General features: G+C 47.0%; 1 protein-coding gene across 3 annotated transcripts in view; it reads left to right on the forward strand.

Moving 5' to 3' along the window:
* MTMR14 (myotubularin related protein 14) overlaps positions 1-15,324 on the forward strand; it is a 91,030-nt gene that overhangs the window by 24,279 nt on the left and 51,427 nt on the right. For all 3 annotated transcript variants that reach the window (XM_083425355.1, XM_083425356.1, XM_083425357.1), the window contains exons 8-9: positions 3,205-3,275; positions 8,344-8,418. In XM_083425355.1, coding sequence (XP_083281481.1) covers positions 3,205-3,275; positions 8,344-8,418 — 146 coding nt within the window. The remainder of the gene's footprint in view (positions 1-3,204; positions 3,276-8,343; positions 8,419-15,324) is intronic.

Raw genomic sequence — 15,324 nt, forward strand, 5'->3', positions numbered from 1 at the left:
AGGAAACAGCGAGGAAACTCAGGGCAAGCAGGTGCTGACCTGGAAACTCTGCAAAGTCTTGAAATGCTGTGGGATGTTCCTCGAGAGGCATTACGTGGGGGGAATGAGCACATGCTTAGGTGCTTGACATCTTCTAATGGATGGGAGACCCACACTGGGAGTGTTCCAATTAAGGTTGCATCAAGCCATGGGTGAATTGTCACCACCAGAACATGGCTCTGTAATTGCCAAGGTTTTTTTATTTATTTTATATTAAAGTTTGTGAAGGCTTCTCAAACCAATCTAGGAAGTGCCTTTGTGTGTGTGTGTGTGTGTGTACATATTTATTTATTTATATATACGAGAATCCATTTTGAATTCAAGTGGCATGATGCTCTAATCGCAACGGGCCCAAACCTTGTCCCAGTTTGGCATGACCACTATGCTTCATATAGCCTAGCTTAAGGTCGCATCCGCTCCAAACATTTAAAGCACTATTAAACCACTTTCAGCAGCCCTGGAGGATCTCGGGCACTACAGTTTGTTCAAGAGTTCTGGGAACTGTAACCCTGCAAAGTTAGCACCCTTAAGAACCTACAGTTTGTCAGGATCTCCGCTCGGCCAAGCTGATACAGCTCATTTTCTTCCCCCGAGTCCTTTGGAATCGCCTCCCGACGTGTTTAACGACCTGAGCCTTTGATAAGGCTCCAAGGCACGTTCCATTCTGCAGAGTTTCCAGCACAGGAAAGAGACGAGAGGTTTGGGCTACATGGTTAAAGAGTTTTATTTCTTAACTATGCAGACAAAAAACACATCCTCTCTCTATGAAAGCAGAGAGCAACTGAACAAAGGAAACAGGAAACCAGTAACGTCACATCCGTCTCTAGTCTCCCGTGAGACTTCCAATAGCCTGGGCTGTCTCTGGAATGTAAACAGAGTCCTGTGACTCCAAACGGCTGCTCAGTGGCAAAACAGAAACTAACACAGTTCCCAGGGTTATTTGGAGGAAGACATGGCTGTTAAAGTGGGAAATAATTCTTTAAATGTATGGCCTGGATGGAGAGGAACTGCACTCTCATTCTGAGAGACTGTTTTAAAAATCGACCAGCCAGTGTGGTGTTGTGGTTAAGAACCCGCGTTCAGAGGCCCACTGGTCATGAAACTCACTGGGTGACCTTGGGCTCAGTCATTACCTGTCAGCCTAAGCTACCTGAACCTACATTGCATGGTGGTTGTCGGAATTAAATGAAGGGGAGAACCCTGTACCCCACCTTCCTCTCCTTGGGAGAAAAAGGTGGGGCATAAGTCAAACAAACAAACAAATTTGTGTCTCTGAAGAAGTGTGCATGCACATGAAAGCTCATAGCAATAACAAACTTAGTTGGTCTCTAAGGTGCTACTTGGGACGCGGGTGGCGCTGTGGGTTAAACCACAGAGCCTAGGAATTGCCCGATCAGAAGGTTGGCGGTTCGAATCCCTGCGACAGGGTGAGCTCCCATTGCTCTGTCCCTGCTCCTGCCAACCTAGCAGTTCAAAAGCATGTCAAAGTGCAAGTAGATAAATAGGTACCGCTCCGGCAGGAAGGTAAACGGCGTTTCCGTGTGCTGCTCCGGTTCGCCAGAAGCAGCTTAGTCATGTTGGCAACATGACCAGCTGTATGCCGGCTCCCTCGGCCAATAAAGCGAGATGAGCGCCGCAACCCCAGAGTCGGCCACGACTGGACCTAATGGTCAGGGGTCCCTTTACCTTTAAGGTGCTACTGGAAGGAATTTATAAATTTATTACGATGATGATTATTAAAAATAGACACCCGGTCCTTCTTCCCAAAGGAACCCGGGGACATTTTCATATGGCTACGTGCAAATAACCCCTGAGCATGCATATCGCTTTGCAGGCATGTTGTGGAATAAAACTGTTAAGGAGCAAACGCTTTAAAACATGGTTTGAAGAACCAATGTGTCGCGAACTGCGTTCCCCGCTCTGTGGCCTCTTCTTCACTGCCAGCTATTCCAAGCGAGGGGATTTCAGGCTTCTCCCCTGTCAGCAAACACAATTTCAAGAATCTCTTCCTTTTCCAAACCAGCTTTGCGGGGTGGGGGATCGGGTAGCTGAGAGCCATGTGCTGATGCATGAAATGCACTCGCTGGGGCAGAGTTTGAGAGCGCGGTCCCTTGGCTGGTTTAAGCTTCTGGCGACAAGCCTTGCCTGCTGCCCGGTGAGGGCTACCTGTCCCTGCTTCCTTGCTTGCCACTGAGCCTCCTGTGACCCCTTGGTGCCGGGCTGGTGGTGGTGATGACAGTGGTTTGCAGCCTGGTTGCTGCAAGCCAGGCTGACTGCTTGCCTGACCTCTTGTGACCCAGCAACCAGCTCTAGCCCTTAACACACTGTTTGTCCTGGACTCCTGATGCTGGAGGAGAGACACAGAGTGTCTCCTCCCTCTACCTCAGAAGCGGCTGAGTGGCAGGGTGGATAAAAAAATCAATGGTTTTTAAAAATAAAAAAATGGATTTTCAAAATTTAAATCAGATTTTTATTATTTAAATTGGGTTTTTAAAATAAAATGCTTCTGGAGGAAAAATCTTTTTAAAGATAGTTTTCTTTTTAGGGTTACATTATAGTCCAAAGCTTATTCATCAGGAAATAAGGATTGGTTTTATGTTTTTTCGTGTGTGCTAAAACTGAGTCTATTAAAAAAAAAAAAGTTTAACCACGCCAGTTAACAAACATGGATACATATGCTATAATGTTATTGCTTTAGTTAAATAAATTGTTTCAATTGTTATTAAGAAAATGGTTGTTTTTCTCCTTCCAATAAAGTACAGCGGAAAAGTTGTCCAAATATAAACAGTTAACTTATTAAACCTCACAATCATTCCATCATTATCTGTCTGTGTGTTTCTAATAGTATAACCAAATCAGTAATTTTTGATGTAACTGTAAAAACTACTCTGAAAATTTATTATTCAAAAAATGAAACCTTCATCTGGTTGTAAATATTATATTGTATTAGAATTAATACCAGCAAGATTCTACCAGCAAGAATTAGTCTTTCTGTAAAAAAATGATTTAAATCAAGTCTTATTGACTAGTGATTTAAGTTGTGATTTAAATTGATTTGATTTAAATCGAATCCAGCCTGCTGAGTGGGAAGTCAAGTCTGGATACTACCCTGTGCACGTTCATTCACAGATTCCCTCTCACCCTCTTCTTTTTCTCTTCACGCAGGCTGTGAATTTTTCAAGGAGTACAAAGAGCGGGGCTACCGGGCGGAAGGGCTTGTTTTTAACTGGAAGCAGGTACGGGGGCAGGCCGTGAAGCAGAGTTACCGCAAAGCTGTTCCAAGAGAAACTTTTTCAAGGCTCTTTTTTTTTGCCGATGGCCCAAGCTGTTTGCCAACCAACTCTAGGAGCAGAGACCTGGCCTTTGTTTCTCCGTAGTCACCGGAATGTCTTCACAGGCTTAATTTTGCACCAGAGTCCAGCCCAGGCATCTGTTCCCAGCGCTAGGACTCAACCCTGGAATGTGAAACAAGTGGGGTTTGTGGCCAGCCGGCTGTGCTCCTCTGTTTCCTTTTTCTGCCTGCACTTTTCCACTTCTGAGGGCCCCAAAGACTTGGTTTCTCTGGCCACTGAGCACTGGGTTCTTTTGGGGTCTCCTTTTGGGGAGTGGGGCTCAGTTTTTTGCGCACATATGCAATGCCCAGGGTTTTTCCCCTCCAAGCCCTCTTGTGAGTTGATAGTTATGCTTTGGCATAAATATCAACACACAACTATTAAGGATTGTAACTTGGCAAAGGAGTTTCCCACTAGTATGTACAAGTAGGGGTCACTGCAGCATTGACTTGTTTCTCTTCAGGTTTCCATCTTCCCTATTCCATCCCTTCTTTCCCTGAGTCCTCTGCTCGACAAGCAGATAATTCAACAGATTACCGTATTTGTGAGCCAGTGTGGTGTAGTGGTTAAGAGCGGTAGTCTTGTAATCTGGGGAACCGGGTTCGCATCTCCGCTCCTCCACATGCAGCTGCTGGGTGACCTTGGGCCAGTCACACTTCTTTGAAGTCTCTCAGCCCCACTCACCTCACAGAGTGTTTGTTGTGGGGGAGGAAGGGAAAGGAGAATGTTAGCTGCTTTGAGACTCCTTAAAGGGAGTGAAAGGCGGGATATCAAATCCAAACTCTTCTTCTTCTTCTATTTATCGCTCTATAGGATGCACCTGACCATAGTATGCACCTAGTTTTTAAGGGGGAGAACAAGAAAAAATAATTCTCTCCCTCTCTGCACATCGCCCCTTCAGCGAAGCGGCAGGAGAAACGGAGCCCCTTCCATTTCTCCTCCCGCTTCGCTGAAGGGGCGCTGCGCAGAGAGGGAAAGCTGCGCAGCGGCTCTCCAGCGAAGCGAAGCCAGGAGAGTCTTGCTCTCGCTCCGGAGGCTTCAGGCGGCTATCCCTGAAACCTGGAGAGCGAGAGGCGTTGGTGCGCACCAACCCCTCTCGCTCTCCAGGCTTCAGCGACAGCAACGCGAAGCATCCGGATCGCGGCGGGAGCGCTCCCACTGCGCTTCGGAGGCTTCACATTGCTATCGCTGAAGCCAAGGAGCCTGCATTTGCTCCATAAGACGCACACACGTTTCCCCTTAATTTTTGGAGGGGGAAAAGTGCCTCTTATAGAGCGAAAAATATGGTGATCAGCATTCTGTACCTGCTGAACATGCTCAGTGGGCTGTTTTGTGCCCCTTTTTCTTAAAAATAAAATGGTGAGGGGTAGTCCATTGTGAAGCTATCCAGAAAGTAAGATGGTTCATTTGACCCTTTGCATATGTCTGTGTTTCTGTGTCCTCCTGTTATCTATTCCAGTGTGTTCTCCCCCTTCTAGTCATCACCTCCCACCTCAACATTCCACGCTACTTGAGCTATTAAGGGATTATTGGGGTTTTTAGGATTTTCCTTGCTGATTTTGTGCGTCTGTTTTGGCTACACAAACCTGAGAAGGCACAGATTGGAGTACAGGTTTCCTCTGAGCAATTAAAAGGATTCATTTCATTCAGCAGGGAATGGGCGGAAGGAGCTGTCAGGTCAGAGGGCAGTGTTCCGGGGCAGATGAACCTTGGTGCTATTTTCCTGAAAGTCAGAGAGTGTCTGTTTAGGTGTTGGCCGGTCTTGGCAGCACCGTCGCAGACAGCCCCACCTTCGCATTTGCAGCCACAAGAGGGCCTAGAATCTGCAGCAGTTTTGGGATTTGCTGCTTCTGTCCTTCCCCTTCCCCACTGCTGCTCAGGCGGTCCTCTCTGAGAAATCCTTTTGAAAGCATTCAGCCGAGAGGCTTGTTCCTCCCATAGAAAAGGACGTCACAGTAACGCGCTTCGCAACGGGGAGATGTAACGCAGGTGAAATACGGTTGCTGTGAAATCTAAAAGGAGTGCAATGCCACACTCCACAGTGTCTTCCTCAGCACTTATGAACCGCCGTAAATCAGGATTCGGAGCTCAGGAAGAAGGCTTTGAAAGCCACTTAATTGTGGAGAAACGGGGCCATTCATTTAGGCAGGGATTGCCAGCTTCTGTATTCCAGGCAGCCAGTGATGTTTCGCTCCCAGGCTGGTATTGGGAGGGGCAGAAAGGTGTATTTTGCTACACAAACTGGCTTTTTCAAAGACGTGTGGAGCTGAGAGGGACCTTGGGAGTTGTCCCATTCATATATGGGTGTGTGGGTGTGGGTATATACACACACACACACACACACACCGTATTTTTCGCTCTATAAGACGCACCAGACCACAAGACGCACCTAGTTTTTGGAGGAGGAAAACAAGAAAAAAAAATATTCTGAATCTCAGAAGCCAGAACAGCAAGAGGGATCGCTGCGCAGTGAAAGCAGCAATCCCTCTTGTTGTTCTGGCTTCTGTAATAGCTACACAGCCTGCATTCACTCCATAAGACGCACACACATTTCCCCTTTTTAGGAGGGAAAATGTGAGTCTTATAGAGCAAAAATATGGTGTGTGGGTGTGTGTGTAGAGAGAGAGAGAGAGTCTGTTGAAGGAAAAGCTAGACACTTCCTAAGCCAGCCTCTGTTCCACTTTTACCAGGGGGAAGCTTCTAGCGCTTAGCCGAAATCTCCTTCCCTGCAGACTCCACCCATTTGTTCTAGCCCTGCTCTCTGGAGCAACGGGAAAACAAATTTGCACCATCTTCTGGGGACTGAGCATGCTCAGTGGACACAGAATGCTGACTGGGGCAGAGACCCAGAAAAAGACAGAATGAAATAGAAATGATGGAAGCCTGAAGCCAGCCCTTTGGATATTTGAAGAACATGTCTCCCCTTAATCTTTGCTCCTCCAGGCTAAACATACCCAGATCTTTGAAATGCTTCTTATAAGACCTTGTTTCGAGACATCCTGGTCTCCCTTCTCTGGGCATGCTTCAGTTTGTCAGTGTCTTCCTTAAAATGTGCCCAGAACAGGATAGATTACTGCCGATGATTAGCCAGAATAGTGCAGTACAGAGCAGAACTCCTGCCTCTCATGATCAGAGCACTATATGTCTATTAATGCACAAGTAGTGGAGGCGCCAGGGACGCGGGTGGCGCTGTGGGTTAAAGCCTCAGTGCCTAGGGCTTGCCGATCGAAAGGTCGGCGGTTCGAATCCCCGCGGCGGGGTGCGCTCCCGCTGTTCGGTCCCAGCGCCTGCCAACCTAGCAGTTCGAAAGCACTCTCGGGTGCAAGTAGATAAAAAGGGACCGCTTACCAGCGGGAAGGTAAACGGCGTTTCCGTGTGCGGCTCTGGCTCGCCAGAGCAGTGATGTCACGCTGGCCACGTGACCCGGAAGTGTCTCCGGACAGCGCTGGCCCTCGGCCTCTTTGAGTGAGATGGGCACACAACCCTAGAGTCTGTCAAGACTGGACCGTACGGGCAGGGGTACCTTTACCTTTACCTTTTAGTGGAGGCGCCATAATAAAGCCTGTGTCATCTAGTCATTGGGGCTTCTCAGGAATGAAACACATGTTGTTAGGCTTGGCCCTGTACACTTAAAAATGTTTCCTGCCTGTAAACAAACGAGGGACATGAAGGCTATGTTAACGTGTGGAATATTTTTTAAAATCTGAAAACACTGCCTTCGTATATGTGGAACCGAGTTGAACGTTTGACCCTCCCTCATTTTAAATTTGGTAGGACTGTCAAAACGGGATGGGGGGGGGCAACTGGCCGTTCCCAATTTAGGCGATGAGAAAATTCAGTGCCTTTAAAAGTCGTTGAGATGCATAGAGATGTCATTGGGGGAAATGGCTTACAATGACAACTGGCGTGAGACAGCCAGCATAGTGTATTGACTGTAACGTCATACTAGGACTGGGAAGACCTGAGTTCAAATCCTACCCAGGTATGAATCTTCAAGAGGTACCTGGAGCCACCCACTGTCTCTCAACCTCACCTTATCTTAACAGGGTTTTTCTGAAGATAAAATGGGAAGTCCCGTTTGTAGCAGGCAAGAGATATAAATGAAATAAGTAAATAATACACCAGGATACAACTAACGCTGCAAGTGGCCTTGGGAGCAAACTCCCCCTGAATTCATAGGGACCTAATCATGAGCACGGACGCGGGTGGCGCTGTGGGTAAAAGCCTCAGCGCCTAGGGCTTGCCGATCGAAAGGTCGGCGGTTCGAATCCCCGCGGCGGGGTGCGCTCCCGTTGTTCGGTCCCAGCACCTGCCAACCTAGCAGTTCGAAAGCACCCCTGGGGGCAAGTAGATAAATAGGGACCGCTTACTAGCGGGAAGGTAAACGGTGTTTCCGTGTGCTGCGCTGGCTCACCAGAGCAGCGATGTCACGCTGGCCACGTGACCCGGAAGTGTCTCCGGACAGCGCTGGCCCCCGGCCTCTTGAGTGAGATGGGCGCACAACCCTAGAGTCTGTCAAGACTGGCCCGTATGGGCAGGGGTACCTTTACCTTTAATCATGAGCAAATCTGCATGGGCTTGGGCTGAAAGTCTTGGACCCAAAGCTAAGCTTTAGATGAGAGGAATAGAGGAGTAAAATACACAGACCTGTTTGTAGAACAGGATTTCTCGTACAGTGGTACCTCAGGTTACATACGCTTCAGGTTACATACGCTTCAGGTTGCAGACTCCGCTAACCCAGAAATAGTGCTTCAGGTTAAGAACTTTGCTTCAGGATGAGAACAGAAATCGGGCTCCGGTGGCACAGTAGCAGCGGGAGGCCCCATTAGCTAAAGTGGTGCTTCAGGTTAAGAACAGTTTCAGGTTAAGTACGGACCTCCGGAATGAATTAAGTACTTAACCCGAGGTACCACTGCACTTCCTTCATCACATCATCCTACCCCTGATGGACCTTGTTCCTCTTTCATTGCAGGATTATGTTGATGCTCCTCTCAGCATCCCAGTCTCTCTCACCGAGCGGTTGAACATTGATTGGAGCGAGTATCAGGTAAGATGGCAGGTCGCAAGGACCAAGTTTCCCCCTGACCCCTGGATGGTAGACGGGGCATAATGTCTTACACCGTAACCAGTGTTTCTCAAACTTGGACCCCCAGCTATGTTGGACTGCAGCTCCCATCATCCCTGACCACTGGTCCTGCTAGCTAGGGATGATTGGATTTGAGTCTAGCAACAGCTGGGGACCCAAGTTTGAGGAATACTACCATAAACTCATGAGGATGTTTGGTATGGCTAATGTTCTACATTTGTGTTGATGTGATTCTCTCTCCTGTTTACTGAAAGCTGCTTAATTCAGTTAGTTTATTTCTAGTATTTTATACAAAGTTGTACGGATTCTTTTTTTGCTGCTGGTGTTAACGATGAACACTAGTAACGTCTTTGAATTGCAATTGTCGTTCATGTGCTATGTTGAGAACCATTTTGGGCACAATTTTGTGGGAAGGTTCTACAGAAATCAACAAAGAAATGATGCTCCAGTAATTGATCTAGGAGTCTTGGTGGACCACAAACTTGACATGAGCCAACAGTGTGACGCGGCAGCTAAAAAAGCCAATGCAATTCTGGGCTGCATCAATAGGAGTATAGCATCTAGATCATGGGAAGTTATAGTGCCACTGTATTCTGCTCTGGTCAGACCTCACCTGGAGTACTGTGTCCAGTTCTGGGCACCACAGTTCAAGAAGGACACTGACAAACTGGAACGTGTCCAGAGGAGGGCAACCAAAATGGTCAAAGGCCTGGAAACGATGCCTTATGAGGAACGGCTAAGGGAGCTGGGCATGTTTAGCCTGGAGAAGAGGAGGTTAAGGGGTGATATGATAGCCATGTTCAAATATATAAAAGGATGTCACATAGAGGAGGGAGAAAGGTTGTTTTCTGCTGCTCCAGAGAAGCGGACACGGAGCAATGGATCCAAACTACAAGAAAGAAGATTCCACCTCAACATTAGGAAGAACTTCCTGACAGTAAGAGCTGTTTGACAGTGGAATTTGCTGCCAAGGAGTGTGGTGGAGTCTCCTTCTTTGGAGGTCTTTAAGCAGAGGCTTGACAACCAGATGTCAGGAGTGCTCTGATGGTGTTTCCTGCTTGGCAGGGGGTTGGACTCGATGGCCCTTGTGGTCTCTTCCAACTCTATGATTCTATGAATTGTTCCACATAAGAGTTTCCAGAGGCGATCTGTGGACTCCTGGGGGGAAAAGTTGGTGACGGTGGTAAACAGTATGCACATTTAAAAAGTGCTTTTATGGTCTGTATCTGAGTTGAGCCCCCATTCCTGCCCCAATAACCTTATGAGCCTACCATCAGAATTTCACCTTACCCACTTTTTCTCTCTCGAGCTGAGAGCAGTTTAATTCTTGGTTCTCGGGCAGCCTCCCCCCCAGGTAGCTAGCCCTGCTTGGCTTCCTTCAGTTGCAAAATTTCATTGTGTCCTTTCTAGCCATTTTCTGAGCCGATTGGGGTAGGAACAGCAGTGAGTCCACTTAAGAAGGAGCCCTGCTGGACCAGAGAGAGGCTACTTCCAGTGTAGCACTCTGTTTGCAATAGTGACCCGCCAGAAGACTACACACAAGGCACAAAGGGAATAGCTCTTCTCTTGGCATGTCCCAAGCCCATGTTATTCAGAGGTACGCAGGTGTACTCTTTCAAGCCAGGACAAACATTTCCGGGGTAAATTTGCAGCCTACTTTTCCGACAAGCAGTTTATATCCAAAGTGATTACAGTACTTCTTAAAAATGTATGAATGGCATGTAATAATAATAAAATAGCTGTCAACTTTTCCCTTTTGTTGCGAGGAATCCTATTCTTTTATCTTTTTCCTTTCTCCTCCTGTGATGAGGCTGCATTTTAATATTTTAATGTTTCAATATTCTAATTGTTGTATTTTATATTGTTGTATTTATATTCATTCAACTTGTTTTTATTATTGCTTGTTAGCCGCCCTGAGCCCCGCCTTGGCTGGGGAGGGCGGGGTATAAATAAAAATTATTATTATTATTGTTATTCGGAATAAGGGAATTTCCCTTAAAAACAGGGGAAAGTTGACAGCTATGAATATAATAATAATAATAATAATAATAATAATAATAATAATAATAGCGTTAAAACAATTTATGTGTTACCTTTAATTTTGAGAAGAAAGACCAAGGCACTTCTCAAACAAACAAAAGCCGACAGCAGAAAAACCGGTACAAAACAGGACTCTAAATCAGGAATGTATAAATAACACCGTTAAAAAGTTTCAAGTGCCTCGAAACACAAAGCGGCGCCTCTTTAATTGCAAAACACGGCGAAAACATGCTCACAATGGGAGGGCATGTTATCAGAGAGCAGCAATCCATTAAAAGCCTGCATAAATAAGTGGTTTTTTCAATTCCCTTGTGTGGATTAAGCTGAAGCCATTCCGTGTATGTATATAACGGGTGTGTAGGTCAGAGGGGGAGGCGCACTTGAGAAGCTTTCTCAGATGTGGCCCGAAACTTGGGTGTGTGTGGAAAGGAAACGGTTCTGCTCCACCTAAAGAGATGGAGATCTGGCACGACCCCACGTTTTGCTTGCTATCATCTGGACAGCATTGGGAGAATACTTTCCTGAGCACTCCTGTGCTTGTGAGTAGTTTGTTAGATGATAGAGCAGGGCGGTTTTCAGGCCGTGGGTTGCATGTGACCCGCAAGGCCTGTTTTGGCAGCCCTCGGCAACATTCAAGAAAAAATAAATCTTAAAGCCTTAAAAAGATATCTTTTTTTGTGTCAGGTGTGGTTAACGAAAGTGTATTAGCTTTGTTTTATAATTAAATCTATTATTTGTGTATTTAATATTATATTTAAATAAATTAATTGTGCTTATTAAATGTTATTACAGTGGTACCTTGGGTTACATGCGCTTCAGGTTACAGACGCTTCTGGTTACAGACTTGACTGACCCAGAAATATTACCTCAGGTTAAGAACTTTGCTTCAGGATGAGAACAGAAATTGTGCTCTGGCGGTGCGGCAGCAGAGGGAGGCCCCATTAGCTAAAATGGTGCTTCAGGTTAAGAACAGTTTCAGGTTAAGAACAGACCTCTGGAACGAATTAAGTACTTAACCCAAGCTACCACTGTATAGTACTCTTGCGGCCCGCTTGGTGTGAAAGGTTGGACCGCTCTGTTACGGAGCAATAAATGTGCCTCAATAGTTGTGATTCCATCCTGCACTGCCTTCTGGGAAACAGGCTTGAGAAAACATTTTGGAGGATCCTGTCTGTCTGTCTGTCTCTCACTCTCTCACAAACACAATTTCCGCATGTGTTGTTCTGAAACAGGCTTGAAGTACCAGAGCATTTTTGTTGCTGACTTACACCCTTTTGCCTGCCTTCGAAGATCTCATTCCACATTCCCTCCCATGCCTAAACCAAGTACAGTGGTACCTCAGGTTACATACGCTTCAGGTTACATACACTTCAGGTTACAGACTCCGCTAACCCAGAAATATTACCTCAGGTTAAGAACTTTGCTTCAAGTTGAGAACAGAAATCATGTTCCGGGGGCGCAGCAGCAGCGGGAGGCCCCATTAGCTAAAGTGGTGCTTCAGGTTCAGAACAGTTTCAGGTTAAGAACGGACCTCCGGAATGAATTAAGTACTTAACCCAAGGTACCACTGTATTTCTCACCAGCCCTTTCCCCCCCTTTCCCTTTGACACACACACAGCATTTAAGGTTGCAATCAAGGTTCCCTTTATTTCTGTCCTAGTCCTTTTTTTTTGAAGCAGGACTTCCCTGCTTAGCCTTAGAGCTTTCAAGATAAGTGCTTCCACCCAAAGCAAGTGTGAGCGTCGCCATTTCCCAGAACAGGAACAGCATGCGTCTTCTATGAAGCAAAACAAGGAAGGGCCTGGAACTGACTAGGCCGCCACAAGACTAGGTGGACTGTGTCCCTCACCTCTTGTGGGCGACTTCCTTAAAAATAACATTCGCTGTAACATTCAACACATGCAGGGTACTGTGCTGAAAATCTGCTGACAACAAAGCAACGGCCTGTAGCGTTCTGCTGGTGCCCTGCAATTTCACCTCAATTCTGCCAAGCGTGGCTTGCCGTTAATTGCATTTTTGAGCACATCCTCGCCGGCGAGAGCTTCGCGGCGGAATGTCAGTCATTTTCTTTTGATTCCTCGGCAGCCAGTTGGCGCTTGCAACTTGGTGCGTGAGAGGAGATAACCCACCTGTTCCTGTGGCAGGTTTGGCCTTCAGTCCCCACCCACCAGCCTGAGATACTCTTGATTGGCAGCTGCAGGTTGTTAAAAACAAAATGAAACCCTGCTATGCAGAACGTGAATTTGTTTAGAGCTGAATCGTGGAGAAGATGAGAGAGAATTTGTGGGAAATGAATGGCCAAGTATATAGATGGCAAGTCATATGTCTTATGTGGCGCTCTAGGGTGACTGCTGGGAAATCATTTGTCATAGGCCTCATTTTTCTAGAGCACTGATCAGTGCCTTGCAGCTTCCACCATTCAAATTCCCCACAGCACCCGTAAAATAGTATTGCTCTGGGGGAATTGTGGGAAACATCTCCCCCTATTTTTTGGGGGGGACAAAGTAATAATCATAAATAAATAAGAATAAAAATGTGCACCCCACCACCGAATCCATTCCATTGTAACTATCCAGCCTCCCAAAATTTCAGCACCTCTTGTGATGGTTTGACCCCTTTCCATTTTAACAGTATGAATTCTGCAAACGCCTTCCTAATAATAATAATTTATTATTTATACCCCGCCCATCTGGCTGAGTTTTCCTAGCCACTCTGGGCGGCTTCCAATCAAGTGTTAAAAACAATACAGCATTAAATATTAAAAACTTCTCTAAACAGGGCTGCCTTCAGGTGTCTTTTAAAAAGAAGATAGCTGCTTATTTCCTTCACATCTGAAGGGAGGGCGTTCCACAGGGCGGGCGCCACTACCAAGAAGGCCCTCTGTCTGGTTCCCTGTAACCTCACTTCTCGCAATGAGGGAACCGCCAGAAGGCCCTCGGTGCTGGATCTCAGTGAACGATGGGGGTGGAGACGCTCCTTCAGGTATATAGGTATATCTCCTCAAAATCATTTCTCCTGCGTATTCCCCATCTTACCTTAATGGCACATGTTAATTTATCATTAAAGGCTGGAATTGTGGGAAACTTAAATGGCAGAGGTTGCCCGAGTCTGATCAGAGTGCTACAGGTGCCAATTGCCAGTGCCTGTATTATTACTGTTACTACTTATTAAGATTTATAATACCGCCTTTCATCACAAGATCTCAGGGCAGTTCACAATTAAGCCCAAGGAAGCCTATTAGTGTAAGAGGCACTTTTGCTTAAAGGCTTGGTCAAACCTGAAGGAGTAGCACAACGGGGGCCTATATTAGTGGGGCAAGGAAGCAGGCTGTAAACAGATTTCTGCCTTAGGTACCTTGTTGGAGCAAATGTGCTGCCCCCCCCCCCCTTTTGCCGTAGCCATGAGCGCTGTTGTTATCATCCATTTAATTTATAAACTGCTTCCCAAAGTGATTTGCAATAGAACAAAAGCCTGTATAAGTAAGTTTCTTATAGAAAAACAGTTTATAGCAACAGCACATACCTAAAATCAATTCATCTGCAGTATAGAGACCAAGTGAGATAAAGATCTCCGTTTAGAAGGTTGCAGTCATACCTTGGTTTCCGAACGCCTTGCGAGACGAACGTTCCGGCTCCCAAACGCCGCAAACCCGAAAGTGAGTGCTCCGGTTTGCAAACGTTTTCCAGAAGCCAAACGTCTGATGCTGCTTCCGCGGCTTCTGGTTGAGTGCAGTAAGCTCCTGCAGCCAATCGGAAGCTGTGCCTTGGTTGTTGAACGTTTTCAGAAGTCAAATGGACTTCCGGATCAGATTCCGTCCGACAACCAAGGTATGGCTGTATTTGAAAAAGGAGGAATGTCTTTAGGTAAAGGTACCCCTGCCCGTACGGGCCAGTCTTGACAGACTCTAGGGTTGTGCGCCCATCTCACTCAAAGAGGCAGGGGGCCAGCGCTGTCCGCAGACACTTCCAGGTCACGTGGCCAGCATGACGAAGCTACTCTGGCGAGCCAGAGCCACACACGGAAACGCCATTTACCTTCCCGCTAGTAAGCAGTCCCTATTTATCTACTTGCACCTGGGAGTGCTTTCAAACTGCTAGGTTGGCAGGCGCCGGGACCGAGCAATGGGAGCGCACCCCGCCGCGGGGATTCGAACCGCCGATCATGTGATTGGCAAGTCCTAGGCGCTGAGGTTTTACCCACAGCGCCACCCATGTCCCTGGAATGTCTTTAGCAGGCGCTGAAAAGACAGCACAGAAGGTGCCAGTCTTACAACTTGGGTGAGAGCAGATGCCCTTCTCAGTCTTTGACCAGAGCAGCCATTCTGCATTCCCAAAGTTTGATGGATCCCTGTTGTGTTTGTCTTCTAGCTCTCTCGAGTCACCTCATAATAATAAATGGGGTGGGGGAGACAGACACTGCCTGGTAAACATCTGTGGGGGCTTGAAGACTCCTCTCCCTCCTGACTTGCTGTCCCTGGGATCTTGTCGAGCCAATCCCACGCCAGTTGCCAAAAGTGGGTTAGGACTCTGCAGGCAGCTCGGTGGGGTCATTCCGAGACCAGCACAATGTGAAATTTCTGGCCCAGCCACCCCAATTACTGGGGGAGGATTCTGTTCCTAGGAGGGTAGCGGTTTTCCCTTCCCCTGCCCATTCCCAGGCCCTCCTGTTACTCACACACTGTATCTGTTTTCCGCTGTGAAGCGCTCATGGATTGAGCTTCCCCATTTTGGGTGGGTGGGGGGCACTTTCTGAAGTGGGTCAGGACGCAGCAGGGCATTCATAGACTCTAATCAATGTTTCAGAACGCGCTCCGCCGCTGGGCTGTAA

The sequence above is a fragment of the Podarcis tiliguerta genome (assembly GCF_965153285.1).
Source record: "Podarcis tiliguerta genome assembly, chromosome: 2".
Classification (NCBI taxonomy): Eukaryota; Metazoa; Chordata; class Lepidosauria; order Squamata; family Lacertidae; genus Podarcis; species Podarcis tiliguerta.